The following is a 21048-nucleotide window of genomic DNA, read 5'->3' on the forward strand; positions in this document are numbered from 1 at the left end:
GATAGTGAAAGAGGTTAATACAGAGTGACGTCACCTTCGCCTGGAAGTGCAGAAATAGAGGAGTCACCAGGCGGGCAACTAGAGCCAAATTTCGGGGGGGGGGGGGGGGCTAATTATTCCAACCACGACAAAGTGGCTGTGAGAAGGGGTGACCACGAAATAAAAGCCTCATTTACAACTAAATGGTCTTTTACAGACCTGTGAAGTACTCGGGTGCGGCTGCAATTACATTGCCAGCCCGCGAAGACGTGTCAGCCTGGGCTGACAGGCATGCCTGGGACTCACTAGTATTTCCATTACCTCACCACCACCCGGGTACTTACTTATCGACCTCTGAAGGATGACACTCTGATTTCCACCTTCCTTCCGAGGGACGAAGCCCGTGAATCACAAGCTCTACACTGCCGCATTACCACACTGCGAGTGACTAAACGTGCAGCCTGTTCCAGGACTTTGTATGACTCAGTGCCCCCAGTATGGCATGATCAGAGGAGTGTGTAACCCAGAACCTGCGCGAGCTCCGAGGCGGGAAAAGGGGGGTGGGGGTATCGGTATGTGCTCGTCACCCACTCCATTGCACAGTAACCTCTACGATCCTTCCACTTACTCCAACTTCTCCCTGAAAATGACACCATTATTACCCAATGTCTTTTCCCTCGAGAGGCAGCGCAAAGCTCGTCGCCCGCTCGTGCATTCTTCCAGAGTTCACAGGCGCAGCAACAGTCAGCAGGGGTTGATCAATGGCGGAGAGCTCGGGGGTGTAGCATTCCCCGTCACGAGGCTTGCGTGCTCAGGAAGTGAGTCACATGCTAGGGCGTTCAGATAGGCGCTTTGAGAGCCGGGTGTTTACAACCGAGAAAAAGCTGGCAGGTGGAGAGCCGCATGAGTGTAAATTCACCAAAAGTGCCAGGATGTTGGAAGGGGCATCAGCAGGGCACAGGTCCTATAACAAGCTGAGGCTGAGGATCGCCGGGCTCGAAACAGCGTGGTGCGGGCGCACGAGACGCAGTGCCGTGAGCGTGCACATCAGCTGTAGCGGCGCATGCTGAAAATCGCCGGAGAAGACATGCCGACCTCCGAGTCTGCCTGCTGCTGAGACTGACCCGTCATGGAGGGAGAGGGACACGTGGAAATAGCCCGGTAAGTGGGAAGGGGGGGGCAGAGAGGGAGGGGATGTGTGCGTGTGTGCCTGTGTGGGTGTGTGCGCGCGCGCGCATGCCTCTGTGTGTGAACAGCATGCCATTCACTGTAAGCAGTGAAACTGAATGCTGGTTTGCCTGCGGGATGGGAGATGTGCGCGTGTGCGCGTCCACGGTCCTGAATCGCGCTCGTCCCCCGCTCTGCGTCACTTGAGAGCCCATCTCGATGACAATAGGTCGAGAGAGCTCGACCTAAAAAGGGGACAAGTCCTTGCCAGTAAATTACAGACCCGGCTCGCTCTCTGAGATCTGAGTCTCTGTTTTTAGCTGTGGTTCCCCGAGTAAAAAAGGCTCGCATTGGAGGCCGCTCTTTCAGGCTGCGAGCTCCGCAGCTTTGGAACTCTCTTCCACTGTCACTGCGCAGTATATCCAATTTACTGGCTTTCAGGAAGGGCCTTAAAACATGGCTCTTTGCCCGTTAGTGCTCTTTCTTTGCAGTGTTGGATCTCTCTACTCCCTGTAGGAGCTCCGTTTTTTTATTGTAATTGTCTGTTTTTTCCGGTCACTAATTAAAGCACCGGGACACTCCTTTGGAGTAGCCGTGCTATAGAAGACCAACCTAACATCTAACATCTAACCAATAAGACTAATAGACTCAATCCAAAAAGTGGTGGCCCGACTTGTCCTGGTAAAGGCCCAAGAATGAATAGATGATAAAGATATCCTTAATCCACTCCAGGCAGGTTTTCGAGCTCACATAAGTACCATAGACCAGTTTTTCAATTTGTCTTAATATATTGGCGGACCATAGTTCTTGGCAAGGACAGCATGTATGTTGCCTTTGTCGATTTTAAATCAGCCTTTGACCTGGTCTCATATAACAAGTTATGGGTGATATTACAGGAGCTGGGGATACCTACCGATTTACTTTCCCTCATCGTCCGCCATTACGAAAATAAATTCACACTAATACGTTGGGGTCACAGGGAAATAAGAACGACTCCTTCCCTGTAGAGAAGGGAGTATACCACAGGTGTGTAATGGCACCCACTTTATTATCCCTTTTTATTAATGGTGTTGCCAAATTTTTATCTACCACTCCAACTGATGCACCGGTTCTAGCAGGTAAAATATTTAGATTTTAATGTTTGCAGATGATACACTTATTTCTACAACTTCTAGTGGGCTACAGCGTGCACTGCGACGTGTTGAAGCTTTTTGCTTTCTATGAGGCTTAAAAATGAACGCAACAAAAATTAAGTTCATGACTTTAAACCAGCATAGATAGTTTAAGGGTAGTATGCTAATGGACGGGTCTCCCCTTGAACAGGTAGACGCATTTATCTACGTAGGTATTACCCTGCAGAAGGAATTGAGGTGGAGGCAACCTATTGACACCATAGCACTAAAGCAGCGGCAATTAGCTGGCATCCTCAGTAACGAATTTAAAACATCCTTGACCAAGCCTCTTAGTCCGGTGTTGCAGATTTAAAATGCAAAGGTGCCGAGCTCAGTCTTATACGGTGCAGAACTACGGGGCTTCAAGAAACGTACACAGCTAGCTATATCCGAGAATACATTTCTTCGAGTGATTACAAGCTTATCACAAAGCACCTCCATGTTACCTTTGCGGTATGACCTAGGCAAAAAAGCTTCGGTAGATCTAGATAGGTTACGCCCCATGCTTTACTGGCATAGAATCTGGAGCACGCCGGAATTGGCTACCTTTGCAAGAAGGTCTTGAGGAGATTATCGATGCTGATCATTTCCACAAAATTAGCTGGCTGCGTGATATCAGAAATCTCCTGGGCAGAATGGGTCGGTCGCATCTGGGGGAAACCCCATTTTAGCTTCCAGTTTCCATCAAGGGACTCAATCAAGGAAAGATACTGGAAATTGATTGAACATGATGCGATTAGAAGTAATGAATGTACATCGTTGCCCGGGAGTTTTTTTACGAAAAAAAAAATGGCCGAGCTTTGAGTACTATTGGGATGCTATCTCAAAGCCTCTTGATCGTAAATTGTATTTTCAATTTAGAGTGGGCTGTTTACCACTAAAGTTTTTTACTGCTAAATGGATTTCATCAGGTGAAAACAAATGTCCTATTTGCACTGATCTAGAAGAAATCTATGCACATGTATTGTTTGCCCGCCCCGCCTATTCCGGTCCCCGAAAACTATGGTTGGCGCAGACATGCAGGAACATGAGCACGAGATCGTGTAGTTTTGCCTTGGCAATTTTGTGCACCGATTCATCACTCCGCTATGCAATCCCAGTAGCAAAGTTTTTCAAATGGATGTGGTCTATAAGATCTCAATTATTGACTGTAAACAATTGAACTTGGAATTATGCTACTTGTGGATGTGAAATAATTCTCTTAACATTGACCTGTGGCATTTAGTGATGGTTTTAATGTTTTTAGTAATGAAACGATAAATATAATTGATTATGCTTCTCATACTAAGACTTTGCTGAATTACAATGTAATTTGACAAACTGATTTTACTTCTGCTCATTTGCACATCATTTTATAATATTTTAATTCCCTATTTTTATTGTCTTAATGGCATTTTATGTTCAATGCTTTTATGACATGTATTGTTGAATAAAGCTTCTTTCATTGACAAAGTCAAAAAGTCTGGGTTGACTGCTAGACTTTTAGTTTTGTCAGTGGTTGTTTTGTTTTGACATGGTTTTTGCAAAACGTTATCGTTGTACAACCTGCAGGGCCACCAATGAATGTAAACCACTGCTGAAAAGCAAAAATATTTCTTGGGTCTGAAAAAGAACATATTGCCATAACAGTCTGCTGCACTTTTGGGAACTACGTCATGACTGGACATCCTCTTTGTGAAAAGGCAGAATGCTGTCAGTCTGGGTGAAGTTCTAAATGGTTGTAGGGGGCTAAGTCACTTCCACACCCTGAATCCTGTAGTGGGCAAGATTAAAATGCGAAAGGCAGGATAACAGACCAATGGATGAAGAGAGATAGCTGGAAGCCGCTAGAAGTATATTATACATTTTTTTTAAAATAAAAATCAAAAGGCGTTGGCTAAAGCCAGATCTCAAAAGCTATGTAATACGACTGTATTATTCAATACAACATCAAGCATAAAGGTCAATGGCCATGCTGAAACAATCATAAACAACAAATGTTCATAAAGGAAAGACTATCTTTGAAGGCGTGGCCTCTGCTGTCACTCATCTTTGTTTTCGTGGGCAGAAGTCTTTCCATGTTGGAGATCCTGCACCTTTAACACATGGAAACCGAGGAAGGACAAACCTAGAAGGCACACCTCACACACTGTACCTGCAGCCCAGGAATGAACCGCGTGTCCTTTTCGACGACCAGGAGCTCCTTGGCACCAGCATTTAGAATGGACCTTGTAATTCCTCCAGGTCCAGGGCCCACTTCACAGACGTAGGCGTCACTTAAGTTACCAGCCTTCCTCACTATCTTGTCTGAAAGAGAGGAAATAAACAGGTTTTATGCGTTATGATCGGCACAGAGGAAGGAGAAGAAATACCTCAAAAAACAGCACGGTTTAATTACATGTTATACCAACGCTTGTACAATCAGCGCATTATTTTTTTATTTTTTTTTAAACGTACTGGGTCCAGAGTTAGTCTTAGAAGTCCGTCGTTAGGGTTGTCGAACATTAAGGCTGTCCAGTTGTGATTCCACCTCATGTCTCTTCCACTATCTAATATCAATGTAGTTATTCTAGTAGGTTCTTTTCCATGCCTACTGTCTCGCTTTGTCACGATTTCCCCATGTTTCTGTTCCTCAATTTTTCCACTTGCTGCCTTTTTCTCTTTCTCTTAGTCTGGATAGATGTCTGATTATGACAAGTATGTCCCGGTCCCCAAATATTTGCCGGTATCCATAATCTGGAACTATCTGCACAATATAATTACAATTTAGAATGAATATTTTTGCTCGTAGGTCACTTTTGTTAAATTATTGCAACAAAACCACGATATCTTTTGATAATAAATTTTTCTTCAAAAGAAAGGAATCCTGTGCAGTGCCCTGGTATCATCTCACAATGTTCAATTACCACAAGATAATAATATATGGCATTCTCTACAAAACAAACTTCTGGAAAAGAAAGTCTGAAGAAAAAACTGCGTCATAAAATGCAAACTGTACTAACTGTTTAACTGAAACATTAAGATTGTTCGGCAATACAGATAAATAACCAAACAGCTTTATGCACCCCCCCCCCCCCCCCCCTCCTAAAACAAACTGCGTGGAAAATTGACCTTCGGGAGACAGTCAAATTTATTAAGCGTGCATTCACTGCCACCTAGGGGATCTGTGGTGTAACTGCACCACGCAAGGTTAGTGTGTTATATTGAGCTGTGAGGCGTTGGAAATTAAGGTAGAAAGAATTAGACCCTCTGTGAAACAGATAGGGAGAAGAGATTGCCCTCAGACGGCAACTTGTTTTTTTTTTACCTCAAATAAATTACTGTTACAATGAAATGAAATTATCGTTTTTCACTATGTAGCATCATTTTTAATCCTGTTTGGAACACTTGTCAACTGTATTAGAAGCTCGTAGTTAAATGCGCTGGAAACCACGCTTTCTGAATGGGATACATCTGATGGGTGTCATAGGCAAATAGAAACGTATTGCTCTTTGTAAAGATACAGTACGGGACATCCACTTGTAACTAGTACACTCCTTTAGTGCCTAGATGTTTGCGCAACAAACTAAGGGGCCTATTATTAGGTCGGTTAGAGAGAGTATCCCCTGACCAAAACCGTGGCGGAAACGGGACCGTCAGACCTCCGGTCGGCGCACCCGACTGCTTAATTCTATGTCAGGACAGGAGGCTCCGATTATGCTTTCTCATTTCTTTAATGAAATGCTCAGCAGCCAATAAAAACAACCAAAAAACTACATTTCCCATGAACACCAGGGAATAACCATAGAGAGTAGTGTATAAAAGGTCCCAACATTAGTCCTTCTTCCTCTTTCTTTGCTGCTCCGCAGCCAGTTAAGTGCATTATTTTCTCTCTACTAGCATATTGTTACTTGCTTACTTGCTTTAACATTGTTGCTTGCTTTATCTACTGTGCTTTGCCATTGCGCATTGTGGTTCGCGCGTTTGGGGCTCGGTCTCCGTTCTTCGTGCGTGTTTTTTCTCCGCTGCCGGTGCGGCTTGCTTTGGTTTCGGAGCGTGTGTCTCACCTCCGTTTGTTGGTCCGGGCGCTTCCTAGCTGCTCGCGTACCTTTGGTGGAGCGGGAGCAGGGGTTTCCGTTTTGTTGGGGAGCGCGAGCGCTCTCGAGACGGTGTTTGGTGGCAGGCGACAGTCGCGCATGCGCGCTGTCCTATTTCCGGTTTCTGGGTTTTTCCTCAGCGCTGGTTGAGTGACGACGTTCGTTTGGCGTCCTGCCCACAGCCTGTCTCCAGACTTTAACCCCGTCAGACACCGAGGTCTTCTGAGGGCTTTGGTTGCAACTTTGTAGCATAGGCTCTGCCTAGAGTGTTTTTTGTGCTGCGCAGGCTTTGGCTCCCTCCACACTTGAATACTTTGGAAGTCAGGTTCGCTCCTACTTCTTTCAAAGCCTGCCTTGGGGTCATAACACTCCCCCCTTGACTTGTGTTTTGACACTCCATATTGTTACAGTCGTCTTGTGGGCATTTACTCTCTACCCTTGTGTAGAATGGCTGATTACTACGACGCTGATGACGACTATTACTATGATGATGAGGAGGAAGGCTCCTTGGAACAGAATTTGGTGGAACAGTTGGATAGGGGTGTCCAACAGTCTGTTAACAAGGCACTGGTACGTGCTATTAACCCCTTAAAGCGTCATTTGAATCTTTATGCGCAGCAGCAGGGCTGGTTGCCTGCTTCCAAGAAAACGGCAAAGTCTCCTGTTAATCCTCATAAGACAGACTTTCAACGCCTGGCTAAGAGTTTGGCGGCTGCGCCTTCCACTGCTTCTACTCTGCATGAGACCGAATCGGACAATGCACAGTCTTCCGCTTCTTTGGACCATGCTTCTCCACCTCCTAAGAAACGAGTCTGTAAGGAACATTTTGTGGATGCCCCGGAGCGCCCTCCGGTGCTCAATTTTGAACCGGCAGATATCGTTCACCCGAACTCTTCCACATGGCTGCCTTCACCTGCTGTGGCTACCTATATTGAGGCACACATTCGACAGCCTTTTGAGGCCTCGGTTCGGGCACGGTTGCGCTCGGAGTGCCCGAGACCTGATTTGGCTGACCATTTGGCCGAGACTCCGGAGGTTGACCCCATGATGGTCACGTAACTGAAGAAGTATGCGAAGGACCCAAAGAAGGGCCTTGATAGATCTTGGCGGTCCTTTCAGGATAAAGTACTAGACTTACTTGGACCGCTCACCAAGATTTTGGATCTGGGTTATAAGTCGAAGGAGGCCTCTGTCCTGGTGAACCCAACTGAATTAATTGAGTGGGCGCAACGGGCGATCTGCCACTTAGGGAATGCCAATTGCGCGATGTCTGCGGAACGTCGCAGATCCATCCTGTTAAAACTTGATCCAAAACTTTCAGAGTTAGCCACCTCGGAGTCTGGGCCTGAGGCGCAAGGTCTTTTGTTTGGTCAACCATTTCTCAAAGAACTCACGCGGTTTGTCTCCACCTTCAGTGGGATAGACAAAGCGCAGGCCTCCTTAAGACGGGCAATGCATCCGGTTTTTGCAAAGGCCGGACGAGGTAGGGGACGTTCGTTCGGCTGTGGCTCTGCAAACCAGTCCCAGAGAGGCAATTCCTCTCAGCAAAGAGGGTCTTACGACGACGGTTACTCCACCAGGGCCAACTTTTATCCATCACGAAAAGGAAAAGGCCAGTACGGCAAAGGACGTTCAGGTGGTCAACAAGGACACTACCAGGATACCCACTCTACAGGTGAGCCTGATTCATGCATGCGATGTAATGTTGGGGGGGTCGCATTCAATTTTTCCTGTAAAATTGGCGCATGATCTCCAGCGATGCATGGGTGCTACAAACTGTTCAAGGGTTCAGAATAGAGTTTTATCTCCCGATACATCAGACCCGTCCTCCCCCTTGTTTGCATTTTTCTCTTCAGGAGCAGGTTTGTCTCTCCGGGGAAATAGACACCCTCCTCAAGAAAGGGGCGATTGTTCCAACAACCCGTCATCCGATGGTGTTTGCCAGTTCAGTCTTTCTGGTCGAGAAGAAAGGGGGCGGCTCTCGCCTGGTTCTCAACGTGAAAGACTTCAACGGAGGGGTGATCTATCGACATTTCAAGATGGAGGGTATCCATCTATTGAGGGATCTCCTGCGAGAGGGGGATTGGATGGTCCGTCTGGATCTCAAAGATGCGTACCTCTCGATTCCAATTTACAGGCCTCATCGTCGTTTTCTCCAGTTTCACTGGCAGGGAGTTTGGTACGAGTATCAGATTCTCCCGTTCGGTCTCTCGTCGGCACCGTGGTGCTTCACAAAGCTGTTGAGACCGGTTGTGGAACATCTACGGTCTCGGGGTGTCAGGTTGATTATTTATCTGGACGATATTCTCCTCATGGAGGATTGTCCTCTCAAACTTCTACGGCATCTGGAGTGGTCCATCGATCTGTTACAGTCTCTAGGTTTTCTGATAAATGTTCAGAAGTCGGTCTTGGTCCCTGCCCAGTCTATAGAATTCCTGGGTTTCCAGATCGACTCTGTGGCTTGTCAACTTCTCTTACCCAATCAGAAGATGCGTTACATCAGGAGAGAATTGACGTCTGTTATTTCCAGACCGACTGTGTCGTTGAGGTCGTTGGCACGTGTAGTAGGTCTGTTAGCATCGTCCATTAAGGCGATCTTTCCAGGTCCTCTGCATTACAGAGCGATGCAAAGGCTAAAAATCCAGCATCTCCGGAAAGGTCTCAGATACTCCGACCAGATCCCTCTTATGGAGGAAGTACGTTGGGAGAGGCAGTGGTGGTTGGACCACATGGCGGCCTGGAATGGTCGAGCCCTATTCGGTGCGTCCCCGGAACTGGTGATAGAATCCGATGCCAGTCGGTGGGGTTGGGGAGCCCGCTGCGGGTCTGTCTCGACGGGGGGGTCGTTGGTCCCCTCAGGAGTTGGCTCTCCACATAAACTGCCTGGAACTCCTAGCGGGTTCGTTTGCAATCAAGTGTTTCTCTCACCTTCAACCGAGTTGCTGCATTCTTCTCCGGATGGACAACGTGTCCGCAGTCCGCTATGTGAACAAGCTGGGCGGGACCCGGTCCAAGGTGTTGGCGGAGATAGCCAAGGATTTCTGGCATTTTTGTCTTCAAAGGAAGATCACTGTTATTGCGGAATATCTTCCGGGGTGCAACAATCAGATTGCGGATTGGCACTCCAGACATCTTCGGGATTACAGCGACTGGAGGCTTCACCCTTGAGTATTCCGTGCTCTCCTTCGGCGTTGGGGTCAATGTCAGTTGGATCTGTTTGCCTCTCGCCTCAACGCGCAACTTCCGCGTTTTTACAGTTGGAGGTCGGACCCTCAGGCTCTGGCCACGGATGCTTTTCTTCAGCAGTGGCCATCGACCCTCTGTTATGCCTTTCCACCGTTTCTAATGATTCCCAGGGTGCTGGCTTATACCAAACGGTTTCGAGCGGATCTGATTCTGATTGCCCCTCTCTGGAGGGCTCAAGCATGGTTTCCGGTGCTTCTGGAAATGTGCTGCGCTCCGCCGTTCCTTCTTCCCCCGTTGTGGAATCTCTTGTTGGATCCTCTCGGAGATCCGCATCCCCTGATCCTCTCCGGCTCTCTTCAGCTGCTAGCGTGGAGGATCTCGGGGATCGCTGGACGCTCCCAGGCATTTCTAGCGCATCCGCATCTCAACCAGCTCAGACGTCAACCTCGCTAGCGCCGAACACCTTCACTTCCAGATCCACACCGACCCCAAGACCACAATCAGAGGCACACTCCTTTACCGACCTCCAGGACCCCGTGCACAATTCAGCGACGTTATCACTGACTTTATCACCCCACACGCCCTCCCCTCCGAGGAATACATTCTACTGGGAGACCTCAACTTTCACCTGGAAAAGAGCAATGACAGCAACGCCACCTCCCTTCTGGACAATCTCGCCAACCTCGGACTCAAACAACTTGTCACTACGCCCACCCACATCGCAGGTCACACACTCGACCCTATCTTCACCTCCAGCAAACATGTCTCCTTCAGTCACACCACTACTCTCCATTGGACGGACCACAGCTGCGTACACTTCATCTACAATAAAACCACCACTCACAACCATCCTCAACCTACTCTGCGAAGAAACTGGAACAAAATCACCATCGACCAGATCTCCTCATCGCTTCTTCAAAACCCCCCTGCCCACTCCTCAAACCCCGACCAAGCAGCCATTAACCTCAACCAATGGCTATCCAACAGCGCCGACATCCTAGCACCGCTGAAAAAACGTCAAATCAAACTAGGCAGCAAAAACGCCTCCTGGTTCAACGATGATCTTAAGAAATCGAAGAAACTCTGTCGCTCCCTCGAGAAGGCCTGGAAAAAAGACCCAAACACCAGCACCAGGGACGCCTTCAAAAACGCCACCCGCATACACCACCAACTAATCTGATCTGCCAAGAAAACCGCATTCAAAGACCGACTAGACAACAACGCCCACAACAGCAAGGAATTATTCAACATCGTCAAAGAATTTACCAACCCCTCAGCCAACTCCAATGATATCACCCCCTCTCAAGCCCTCTGCGACTCCCTAGCTTCGTTCTTCCACAACAAAATCGCAGACATCCACAACAGCTTCGACAACCAACCCGGAGTCCATCCCATCCAACCTTCTGCCGTACCTTCACCCCCCTTGAACATCCTTAATAACTGGAACCCAATCTCCACTGAGGACACCATCCACCTGATGAACTCCATCCACTCAGGATCCCCCACAGACCCATGCCCTCACCACATCTTCAACAAAGCAGACTCCATCATAGCACCACACCTCCGAGACGTCATCAACTGCTCCCTCAACTCCGCCACCTTCCCAGAAAGCTGGAAACACGCCGAACTCAGCGCCCTTCTGAAAAAACCCACAGCGGACCCCACCGAACTCAAAAACTACCGCCTCATCTCGCTCCTTCCATTCCCGGCCAAAGTCATCGAGAAAGCCGTCAACAACCAGCTCGCCGCCTTCCTCGAAAGCAACAAATCCCTCGACTCCTCACAGTCCGGCTTCCGAGCCAAACACAGCACGGAGACCGCCCTCATCGCAGCAACAGACGACATTCGAACTCTACTGGACAATGGAGACACAGTCGCCCTCATCCTCCTCGACCTCTCCGCAGCCTTCGACACAGTCTGCCATAGCACCCTTCTACAGCGCCTCAGAAACATCGGAATCCAAGGAAAAGCACTGGAATGGATCACCTCGTTCCTCACCGGAAGAATCCAGAGAGTCCGCCTCCCACCATTCAACTCAGAGGCCACTGAAGTCATCTGCGGCGTACCCCAAGGGTCCTCACTCAGTCCCACCCTCTTCAACGTATACATGAGCCCCCTCGCGACCATCACACGCCAACACAACCTCAACATCATCTCCTACGCGGATGACACCCAACTGATCCTATCACTCACCAAAGACCCTAACACCGCCAAAACCAACCTACATGAAGGAATGAAAGAAGTAGCCGAGTGGATGAAGCACAGCCGTCTAAAACTGAACTCAGACAAAACAGAAGTCCTTATCTTAGGTACCTCCCCCTCCACTTGGGATGACTCTTGGTGGCCAGAGGCCCTTGGAAAAGCACCCATCCCAACGGACCACGCACGGAACCTGGACGTCATCCTGGACTCCTCACTCTCTATGAACAGACAAGTCAACGCCGTTTCATCATCTTGCTTCAACATTCTCCGCATGCTCAAAAAAACATTTCGCTGGATCCCCACCGAAACCAGAAAAACAGTCACCCATGCACTGGTTACAAGCCGCCTGGACTACGGAAACACCCTATACGCCGGTATCACTGCAAAACTCCAGAAAAAACTCCAACGCATCCAGAACGCATCAGCCAGACTCATACTAGACATCCCGCGTAAAGACCACATCTTTAGCCACCTGAAAAACCTCCACTGGCTCCCCGTCAATAAGAGGATTACTTTCCGCCTCCTATCCCACGCACACAAAGCACTTTACGAACTTGGACCCGAATGCCTCAACACACGACTTTCCTTCTACACCCCCACTTGCCAGCTACGATCTTCCAACCAAGCCCTTGCTACCGTTCCTCGCATCAATAAAACCACCATGGGAGGTAGATCCTTCTCCTACCTCGCAGCTAAAACCTGGAAGTCACTCCCCACTCACCTTCGTCTCACTCAGAACCACCTAGCATTCAGAAAGCAACTTAAAACTTGGATATTTGACAAGTAATTCCCCACCCTTCTTCAAGCGCCTTGAGACCCTCCGGGTATGTAGCGCACTATACAAATCTCCTGACTTGACTTGACTTGACTAGCGACGCTTCCAAATTCCTTAGTGAGGCATGGGCTCCCAATACTCACAAACGGTATAAAGGGGCTTGGAAGCGATGGTGTGATTGGTGTGCTCAACGGGAAGTTGATCCCGTTTCAGCAGATATCAGTATGATTATTAATTTTTTGGCATCCTTGGCCACCTCTGGTCTGGCTTATTCGACGGTCAATGGTTTTCGCTCTGCTATTTCAGCTGGTCATGCCCACATCGATGGGAAACCTGCAGGTGAACATCCCTTTATTTCGAGGTTACTTAAGGGAGTTCGTTTTGCGAAACCTACCGCACCTAAATATGTCACTTTATGGGATGTTTCTGTTGTTCTCAGGTTCTTAGAAGCTTGGCCTTCGAATCCTTTGTTATCTCGCAAACAATTATCTGCGAAATTGACGATGTTACTATGTCTGGTTTCCTGTAAGCGTGTGTCGGATGTCCACGCTTTGGATCTAGCAGGTCGCAGTTGTACTCCTGAAGGGGTTGCCTTTCGTCTTTCCAGACGTACGAAATCTAATACGCCTTCTATTACATATCCTTCTTTTCCTTCTCGTCCCAACATTTGTGTTGTGCAATGCTTTAAAGATTATGAGGTGAGTACTGCTTCTTTCCGTTCAGACATGCAGGGTCAACTATTGATTGCCTTACAAAAGCCTTTTCGCCCCGTCACTCCAGCTACTTTGGCGCGCTGGGTACGGTGGCTTATGTCTGAGGCGGGTATTGATGTTTCTGTGTTTGGTGCGCATTCTGCACGAGGGGCGATGGCCTCTAAAGCTTATTCCATGGGTGTTACTCTGTTTGATATTATGAAGGCTGCAGACTGGTCATCTGATTCTGTGTTCAAAACGTTTTATTATAAACCTATCGATAGTGTTGCTTCTGTGGTGGTGGATCAGCTTTAAAAAAGCATAATCGGAGCCTCCTGTCCTGACATAGAATTCAAAATTTGCAAACATTCGTGACAAGAATTTTCAATTCTATTAAGGACTAGGAGGCGAGGATTATCCCACCCGTGGTTCATATTTGCATGCTAATGTATTGTGACTGTTTACATGCAATTGCAAATATTTCACTCCTTGTTTTTTCCCTCCCTGGATTGCTCTTGACATTCTTGCTACTTTTGGATGTTACGGCTCTGTATCTTTTCCAGGTTCAGACCAGAAGTGATGTGATTTGTTCTCCTCCGGAGTGTCGTTCTCCTCCTGGCTTCTGGACCCAAAGTTCTTCTGCTGCCTACTTCAGGATTCTCTGGATTTCTGCAGCTTGTTTGGAATTATTGTTCTTACTTTACTTGGGATTTTACTTTGACCTGGACGTGTTTCCACAAAGAAAGAGGAAGAAGGACTAATGTTGGGACCTTTTATACACTACTCTCTATGGTTATTCCCTGGTGTTCATGGGAAATGTAGTTTTTTGGTTGTTTTTATTGGCTGCTGAGCATTTCATTAAAGAAATGAGAAAGCATAATCCTCGCCTCCTAGTCCTTAATAGAATTGAAAATTCTTGTCACGAATGTTTGCAAATTTTGAATTATGATACAACCACACATGGTGCGTTTACATTCTCCCATTTCTATATGGGAGCTTGTGTTACGCAGTAAACCGGGCATAACACAAGCACCCATAGAGAAATGGAAGAATGTGTTAATCCCTGCACCCCCTAGCAGGCACCAGTGCCTGCCACAAGGTGCAGGGATTAACTGTGGTGGCACCTCCCCCTCGGCTCCCAACCGGAGGCCACAGCGGAAAGGGTCACCATTTCAGAAAAAGGCTGGCATGGAAACCCTGCCAGAAACTGTGCATCGTAATCCGGACAGCGTAAACTGCTGTCCATATGGATTACGGGCCAGTTCCCACTGCATGCCCATTGGAAGAAACTGGAACGACCAGCCAGTTTCAATTACAACCGGCTGTATCGTAATCAGCCGATCAGACTTGAAAGCAATGATGTCGGAAGTAAAGCCTCCGACCTTAGGTCGGAGGCTTTACGACCGACATTGTAATCCGTCCCAAAATGTCGAATGGAATCCTTGAATTGATATCAGCCAGTGCCGATCCTTTGGGGTGCCTTCTATCCATTATTTTTCACCAATTGGCCCATACTAGACAGAGAGTGCAACATGCAAATCAGTCTTGGTCCTGAGTCCGCATAGGTTCACCAACAACTACTTGCAGAAGGGTCTGGGTAGACTAGCAGGGGAGTAAATGGCATCTTGCTCGGTTTGTCCGTTGCTGCAACGGACAAACCGAGCAAGATGCCATTTACTCCCCTGCTAGTCTACCCAGACCGTTCTATCCGGATGTAAAATCTTCACGTTTATTGGTCGGAGAAACACCTCTGCCATCCAGCTGCGAAAGGTACGGCTCTCTTCCAACCTGTTTCAAACCATCACATTCTACTCACATTCTGTAATTACACAGGTAACCTACCTCACAGCCTAGTGAGTTTAGATACTAGCCTTCCTATAACTCACCCCTAACCGCAATATGCACAGTACAAGGATATACTTACACAACCTAAATTGACATGAACGAAGAGGGAACAAAGCAGCAGAAAAGCCAGTTGACCATTTATGCAAGACATATTACTTTGCATGTGATAACAGAAACAAAAAAAGTTGGCATGACAATATTAGCACCAGGCATGAGGACAGGACAAAATATCCTCAACATAAAAGAACAGAAAAGAATTCTAGCATCAAGTCAGAAACCTCCAACGCTCAATATCCACTGACACTTGTCAGAGAAAAAACACCTTTTAAAGTCAAATGCTTAAGGACTCTTGTTACTGTTTCTCACAGCTACTTCGCATCCTACTTTAACATACTTACTACACTCCTTACTACTATCCATACTGTACACCCTTCACTCTTATACAGCACACAACATTTTAACACCACCACCACCCTGTTGGTTCCAAATCCATGAATCCTCAGTCTTTTCCGCATTCACAAACAACTTCATCACCCTGATGGGTTCAGAAAACCTGGAAATCGTGTTGTTGCATTCGAACTCAAGAACCAATGTTGACTTCTCTTCCTTTTTAACTGCTTTCTTCCCATCAAACCACGACTTGACTGCCGTGGGCGAGACAGAACTACTGGGTTTCCTACCTAGAAAGTTCAAAGGGTGTTCTGCCGGTGTTGGAATGTGGTTTTTACTTTCTTGCTCACATCCTCTTTCCACTTACTACTAGTATATTTTGCCATTTGAATATTATCTTTTAACACTTTGCTGAAGCATTCAACCATGCCATCGTCCACTAGAAGGAAAAAGGCGCATTTTTTAATGATTAATTCCGTTCCCCAACTGGATTTTCTCCATTTCCCTAGACAACAACTGCATCACCTTTCCCCACAAACCCCTTAGATCTTGGAGCGTAGCTCTTTGATATGAAAGAGCGATCATGTTCGCAAACATGAAGAATACAAATAAAACATCTTGTGCAAAATAAAACACATCAAAAACCTGATATTAGAAATAGTTCAATACAAGTTAGGTTTTTTTGTCTTTTTAATGCTACAGTAACTCAGAATATGGAGCGACATGCAGATAGAGTCTGGCTTTTCTCTATGGAAGGAGTGCAAAAAATAAACATTCTGTCTGCTTGCCATTGAAAGCTATTAAAATAGAGTAGAAGTAAGAAAAACAATATTCAGTTTTCCTAGCTTTAAACAGCTTTTTTTTTTTTTCAGTTTTGCTCTGTGACCTGGCCTGCCTTTCACCCTGACAGCAGGCATTGTGACTTCAGTGCTCGACTGTAATACCTTATAATAGTGGAGTTCTGACTTCTTTTCTTTATAATCGGTGAGTAAGTGCATCACAGATAATAAAGAAATTAGAGACTGCCATTTATACAGGGATTACAGAATCCCATGTATTATATTATAATGAACAGCCCTATAATTTTATGATATCTCTCTGCCCGCAACTATGATTAGTGGGTAAATCAAAGGGAGAATTTTTGGGAATTGGTTTTCTGATCCCCTAATTGACTGGCCAGGAGACATTTAGATTTTTTTATGCAATGGTACAAAAGAAAATCTCTCTGATCTGCTTCTCTCACACCGAATGTGTTAATAAGTTAGGACTAGAATTTTCAATTCCCTGGGGTAGACATACTGTGGAGATACTGCACATGTATAGGTTTTACAAAAAGTATGTGATAACGAGCACTTCAACATCTTGTTAGGAGTAACAAGCACTATATAAATGCATTTATAATACAATATAATACCCACAGATGCAACAAAAGTGAAGGGTCTCGGAAGGGGCTCACAGGAATGTTGGCTCTATTCCTTGGTGATATATATGTATCCCATGGCTAAAAGGGGAAAATAGCAGGACTGTACATTTAAAATAATTGCTGCCCACCATAAGGAATCTGCTCGTTCATGGCAAACCTTCTTCCATATCGGCTGACCTGACGACACAGCAGAAAATGTTTTTCAGGTTTTTTTAAATTACATTTTGCAAAAGAGGGCAGTTTAGTTAAGCCTTCTTGGCACAGAAACATGCTGAAGTTAGATCTTTGCATTTATCCCGTTAATCTCCTGAGTGCAAGGATACAAAACACTAATAGGTAAATGCAGACGTGCCACAAGCCACCTGCACATATATCCATTACTAAAATTATTAGGACTGTAGAGGACAAGAAAAGGACTTTCCCGTCAAATAGGAGGCCCACCACCATTTCTGAGACTCCAATATTAAGTAGGTGGTACAAAATCCTAGATGTATCCTTGCTGTCATGGCCACCATGGCCCTAGGCTGACGTGAGCATGAGCAAAGCTCATATCGGTTTGTTTAGCATTCTCCAATCTCCAAGTGTGTCTGCTTGTCAAGAGAATGAGAATGAGAATGGATAAATTGACCTTTGCCTCACGAAAGGCTTCTGATTAGGCCATGCTCGCGCCATACCAATACCAGCCATACATACATACATCTAATATACATACCAGACTTCATAGGCAGATGAGAGAAAAGACTCAATATGCCACCTATGGGAGACTGAAGTTAATGTCTACTTTACAGCAGCCAACAGAGTCAGAGAAAGGACTCTTCAGGATTGGCAGGTCATCGCGCATTATAAGATCACATCCTCCAACACTGTACCACTATGGCAATAAGTATAGAAGTGAATGGATACTCAGGAATTTTGACATAAGCTGGAAAAACTATTGAAATGTGCCCTAGAAAAAATAAAAAAAGAAAGAGAGAGAGAGAGAGAGAGAGAGAGAGAGAGAGAGAGAGAGAGAGAGAGAGAGAGAGAGAGAGAGAGAGAGAGAGAGATCACCGTCTAAAAGATGAGGTTGACTGCCTTTAATGATACAAGGAAGAACTTGGCAAGCTTAGGAGCGAGGTATTTACTATTTGTGGGCGAGGACAAGAGCTTGCACAGCATATCTGAAGCCGGACTAGTGGGCTGATCATTGACCTAACAGTTCATAGAATGTATAGTTGGTGGAAAGAGGTTTGGATGACGTTACAATTTGTTTGCGGCATGTAAGGTAAGTGTAAATGGTAAAGTCCAGGATACCGTAATGGTGTACTTTCATGAGAGGTGCACGAAGAACATGTATTATCAGTGTTAGGGGTGTTTAACTGAAGAAAGGCCTAACACATTCAGGATTCATTCTTGGAGAGATATGATTTTAGGAAACTAGTGTTATTACTAGAGATGATGTTCAACTATAGTATGACAGAGATTATCCCTTGGCTAGCGTACTAGTTTTTACAAACTCATGCACATGCGTTCTTGTATAAACACTGAACTATATGGGTTCCAATACTATCCACACTTACATTGAAAAATTACAAAAAAAGTTTTTATTTTTTTATAAAAGGGTGAGCAAATATTTATACACAAATCCACATTTAATTAAAACATGTGAAACTCACAAATCATGGTCCTAGAACACATTCACATGGATAACATGGTTGCAATACAATTTTAAAAAACAATTCATTAACTCAATTTTATACAATAAGAAGAGATTAAAAACAATTGTAAACTTTTTACACAAAATACATTCAATTGTTCAGTGTTTATACAAGAACGCATGTGCATGAGTTTGTAAAAACTAGTACGCTAGCCAAGGGATAATCTCTGTCATACTGTTTAAAGTACTCCAATCCCCTGGTCTATAAGGGGTCCCTCTCAATACTTTTAACAGATGTTCAACTATAGCCAGGTGTCAACTGCATACTGATGAAAAGTGGTCCTGTGTAGAAGCTGAAAAGACCGAGTCGAACTCTGCGGATCCCTACAGGAAACATGGATTGATGAGAATCTGGAGGATTTGATCTTAGAAAATTGCCTCTTTCTTATTAGAAGAACTTTGGAGAACATTGCCTCCACATTTCACAACGGGACAGAGAGAAACAAATCATGATTGACTGTGTTGGATGCTAAAGAAAGATCCAGGAGCACCAGTGAATAAACAAAGCTGCCATTCATTTTCCAGAGGGCATCATCAAGTAACAACACAGTCATTGTCCCAGTACTGCATCGCTTGTGAAATCCTGACTGGGAGCAGTAGAAAATGTTGTGTGGCGCTGTCTGATTTTTGGAGTTGCCTTGTCATGGCATTTTCTAATATTCTGCCAGGACAGTTTTGTGACAGGCTCTGGTTGGTCATGTTATGGGGATAGTTAGGAATGTTTTAAGGGGAATGACGCGTCCAGCGTTTATTCTATAGGAAGATGCCTTACAGAAGAGTTGATGACGTGCTGAGTATCAAAGGCTGTCGCAATAGCTATTCCTTTCAGGATCTTTGCTGAGTTGGTGTAACCTGTGTACGATGATGGTTTGGTAGTTTTGAGGATGGAGAGTAATGCAAATAGGTCCAGGGACTGAAAATATTTACTGCTGGCTATTCGATGAGACAGATATTTAGAGTGGATGAATTTAAGAATATGGAAAAGATATTTGAGGGACCATTTCTAGGCGTCTGTTTAGGAGACACCATAGAAACGTCATAGTGGAAAACATAGTTTAAGTGGTCAAGCTCTCTCTTAATGTCCATCTTATTGAAGGAGATTTCTGTTACATTATATGGCTCCGTAGCTTGCTGTTTTAGTGCGGTTAGGGATTGAAATGATTGGGGATTATGCTGCTATTATTCGAAGCGGTGATACAATTTTTGCTTGGGGTGATATCTTCATTGTACCATGAAGTGTTTCTCATTGCATTTATGTTTATTTTGAGCAGTTCTCATTTGATGCGAAAGTAGGGTATTAGCTATGAGAAGCTGCATACATTGTTTCCTCTAGAATTATTCTGGCTTGAAAGATAATATGAAAATACTACACATATCTGATTAAAATACAGGGAAAGGTTGGTAAAGCCTAAGGGTGATCTTTTTGCTATCCTATCAGTGCACCTGCAGAGCCAGCATTTCAAGTGTATATTGCCATGTTTGGACATTTATTGTTTACTTTTGCATAATTCCATAAATTATCAAAATGTTATAGCGCTGTTATACGTCTGTTTTAATATCAGCGATTACAGAAAATTCTCTCAAGTGTATGCTACATATTAGTGACCCCATCCCTGCCATAAAAATATAATAGGCCTAAAAAAAAAAACATCCATGAATATATTCTCAGTACTATCTCTTGCGCTACAGTTCTCACACTTGTCATGATCACAAGAACATCATTGCATTGCATTGCAGCGTTGTGATTGGTCAGAAGGGCCTGGGTGTGCTTCTGTCCGAGACAGAGTACAGTAGGAGCAGAGATGCGGAACTCAGCGCAAAGGTACGTTTTTTCTTTAAAAAATAAAATAAATGTAAGTATGGGCAGACCCCCACACGACCGGTCTGCCCAGCCACCCGCTAGCTGTGCTGGCCGCCGCCGTAAAACTCTCGGCAGAAAGGACTGATCAGACCAGAGAATACATCTCCAACAGCATTTGCAATCATCCACAAACATACCGCCAAATGATCATGTGGTGGGTCAGTATGGGTTGCTTTCACCTTTGAGTTGAAGCTTTCTATATTTTGGTTCTCCTAACTATAGTTTTTCCCACAACTAGCAATCACAGCTAGGAAATGTATACTAACTAATATAATGCACCTTTTATTAATTCTGTATACCTTCTTTATGTTCGCAATTGGCAATTATTTATAATTATGGTTACATATTTTCTATTGGAAGCTGTCAATAATAAATGCCTTAAGTGTATGAATCTATATGTGTCTGTGATGACTAGGAGAGTAGCTGAAGACAACTCGCCAAAAAACTATTAAATCTTCGGGAACACTGTCTGTCCTGTTCTTCAGTTATGTTATGATGGAGGAGACATTGGGTACCTGTCATATTGCTCCTCTCTGCACAACTATAGGTATACCTCTCTTGTCAAACCTCAGCTGCTTTAATGACGCCCCACCATTGGAGCAGCA

At 45.3% G+C, this 21048-nt stretch overlaps 1 protein-coding gene across 1 annotated transcript in view; it reads right to left on the minus strand.

The window, feature by feature from the left end:
• Nucleotides 1-21048, minus strand: part of TFB1M (transcription factor B1, mitochondrial) — a 500646-nt gene that overhangs the window by 392550 nt on the left and 87048 nt on the right. The window contains exon 4 of the mRNA XM_086927399.1: nucleotides 4453-4604. Coding sequence (XP_086783525.1) covers nucleotides 4453-4604 — 152 coding nt within the window. The remainder of the gene's footprint in view (nucleotides 1-4452; nucleotides 4605-21048) is intronic.

Source organism: Lissotriton vulgaris, chromosome 6 (genome assembly GCF_964263255.1).
Source record: "Lissotriton vulgaris chromosome 6, aLisVul1.2, whole genome shotgun sequence".
NCBI lineage: Eukaryota > Metazoa > Chordata > Amphibia > Caudata > Salamandridae > Lissotriton > Lissotriton vulgaris.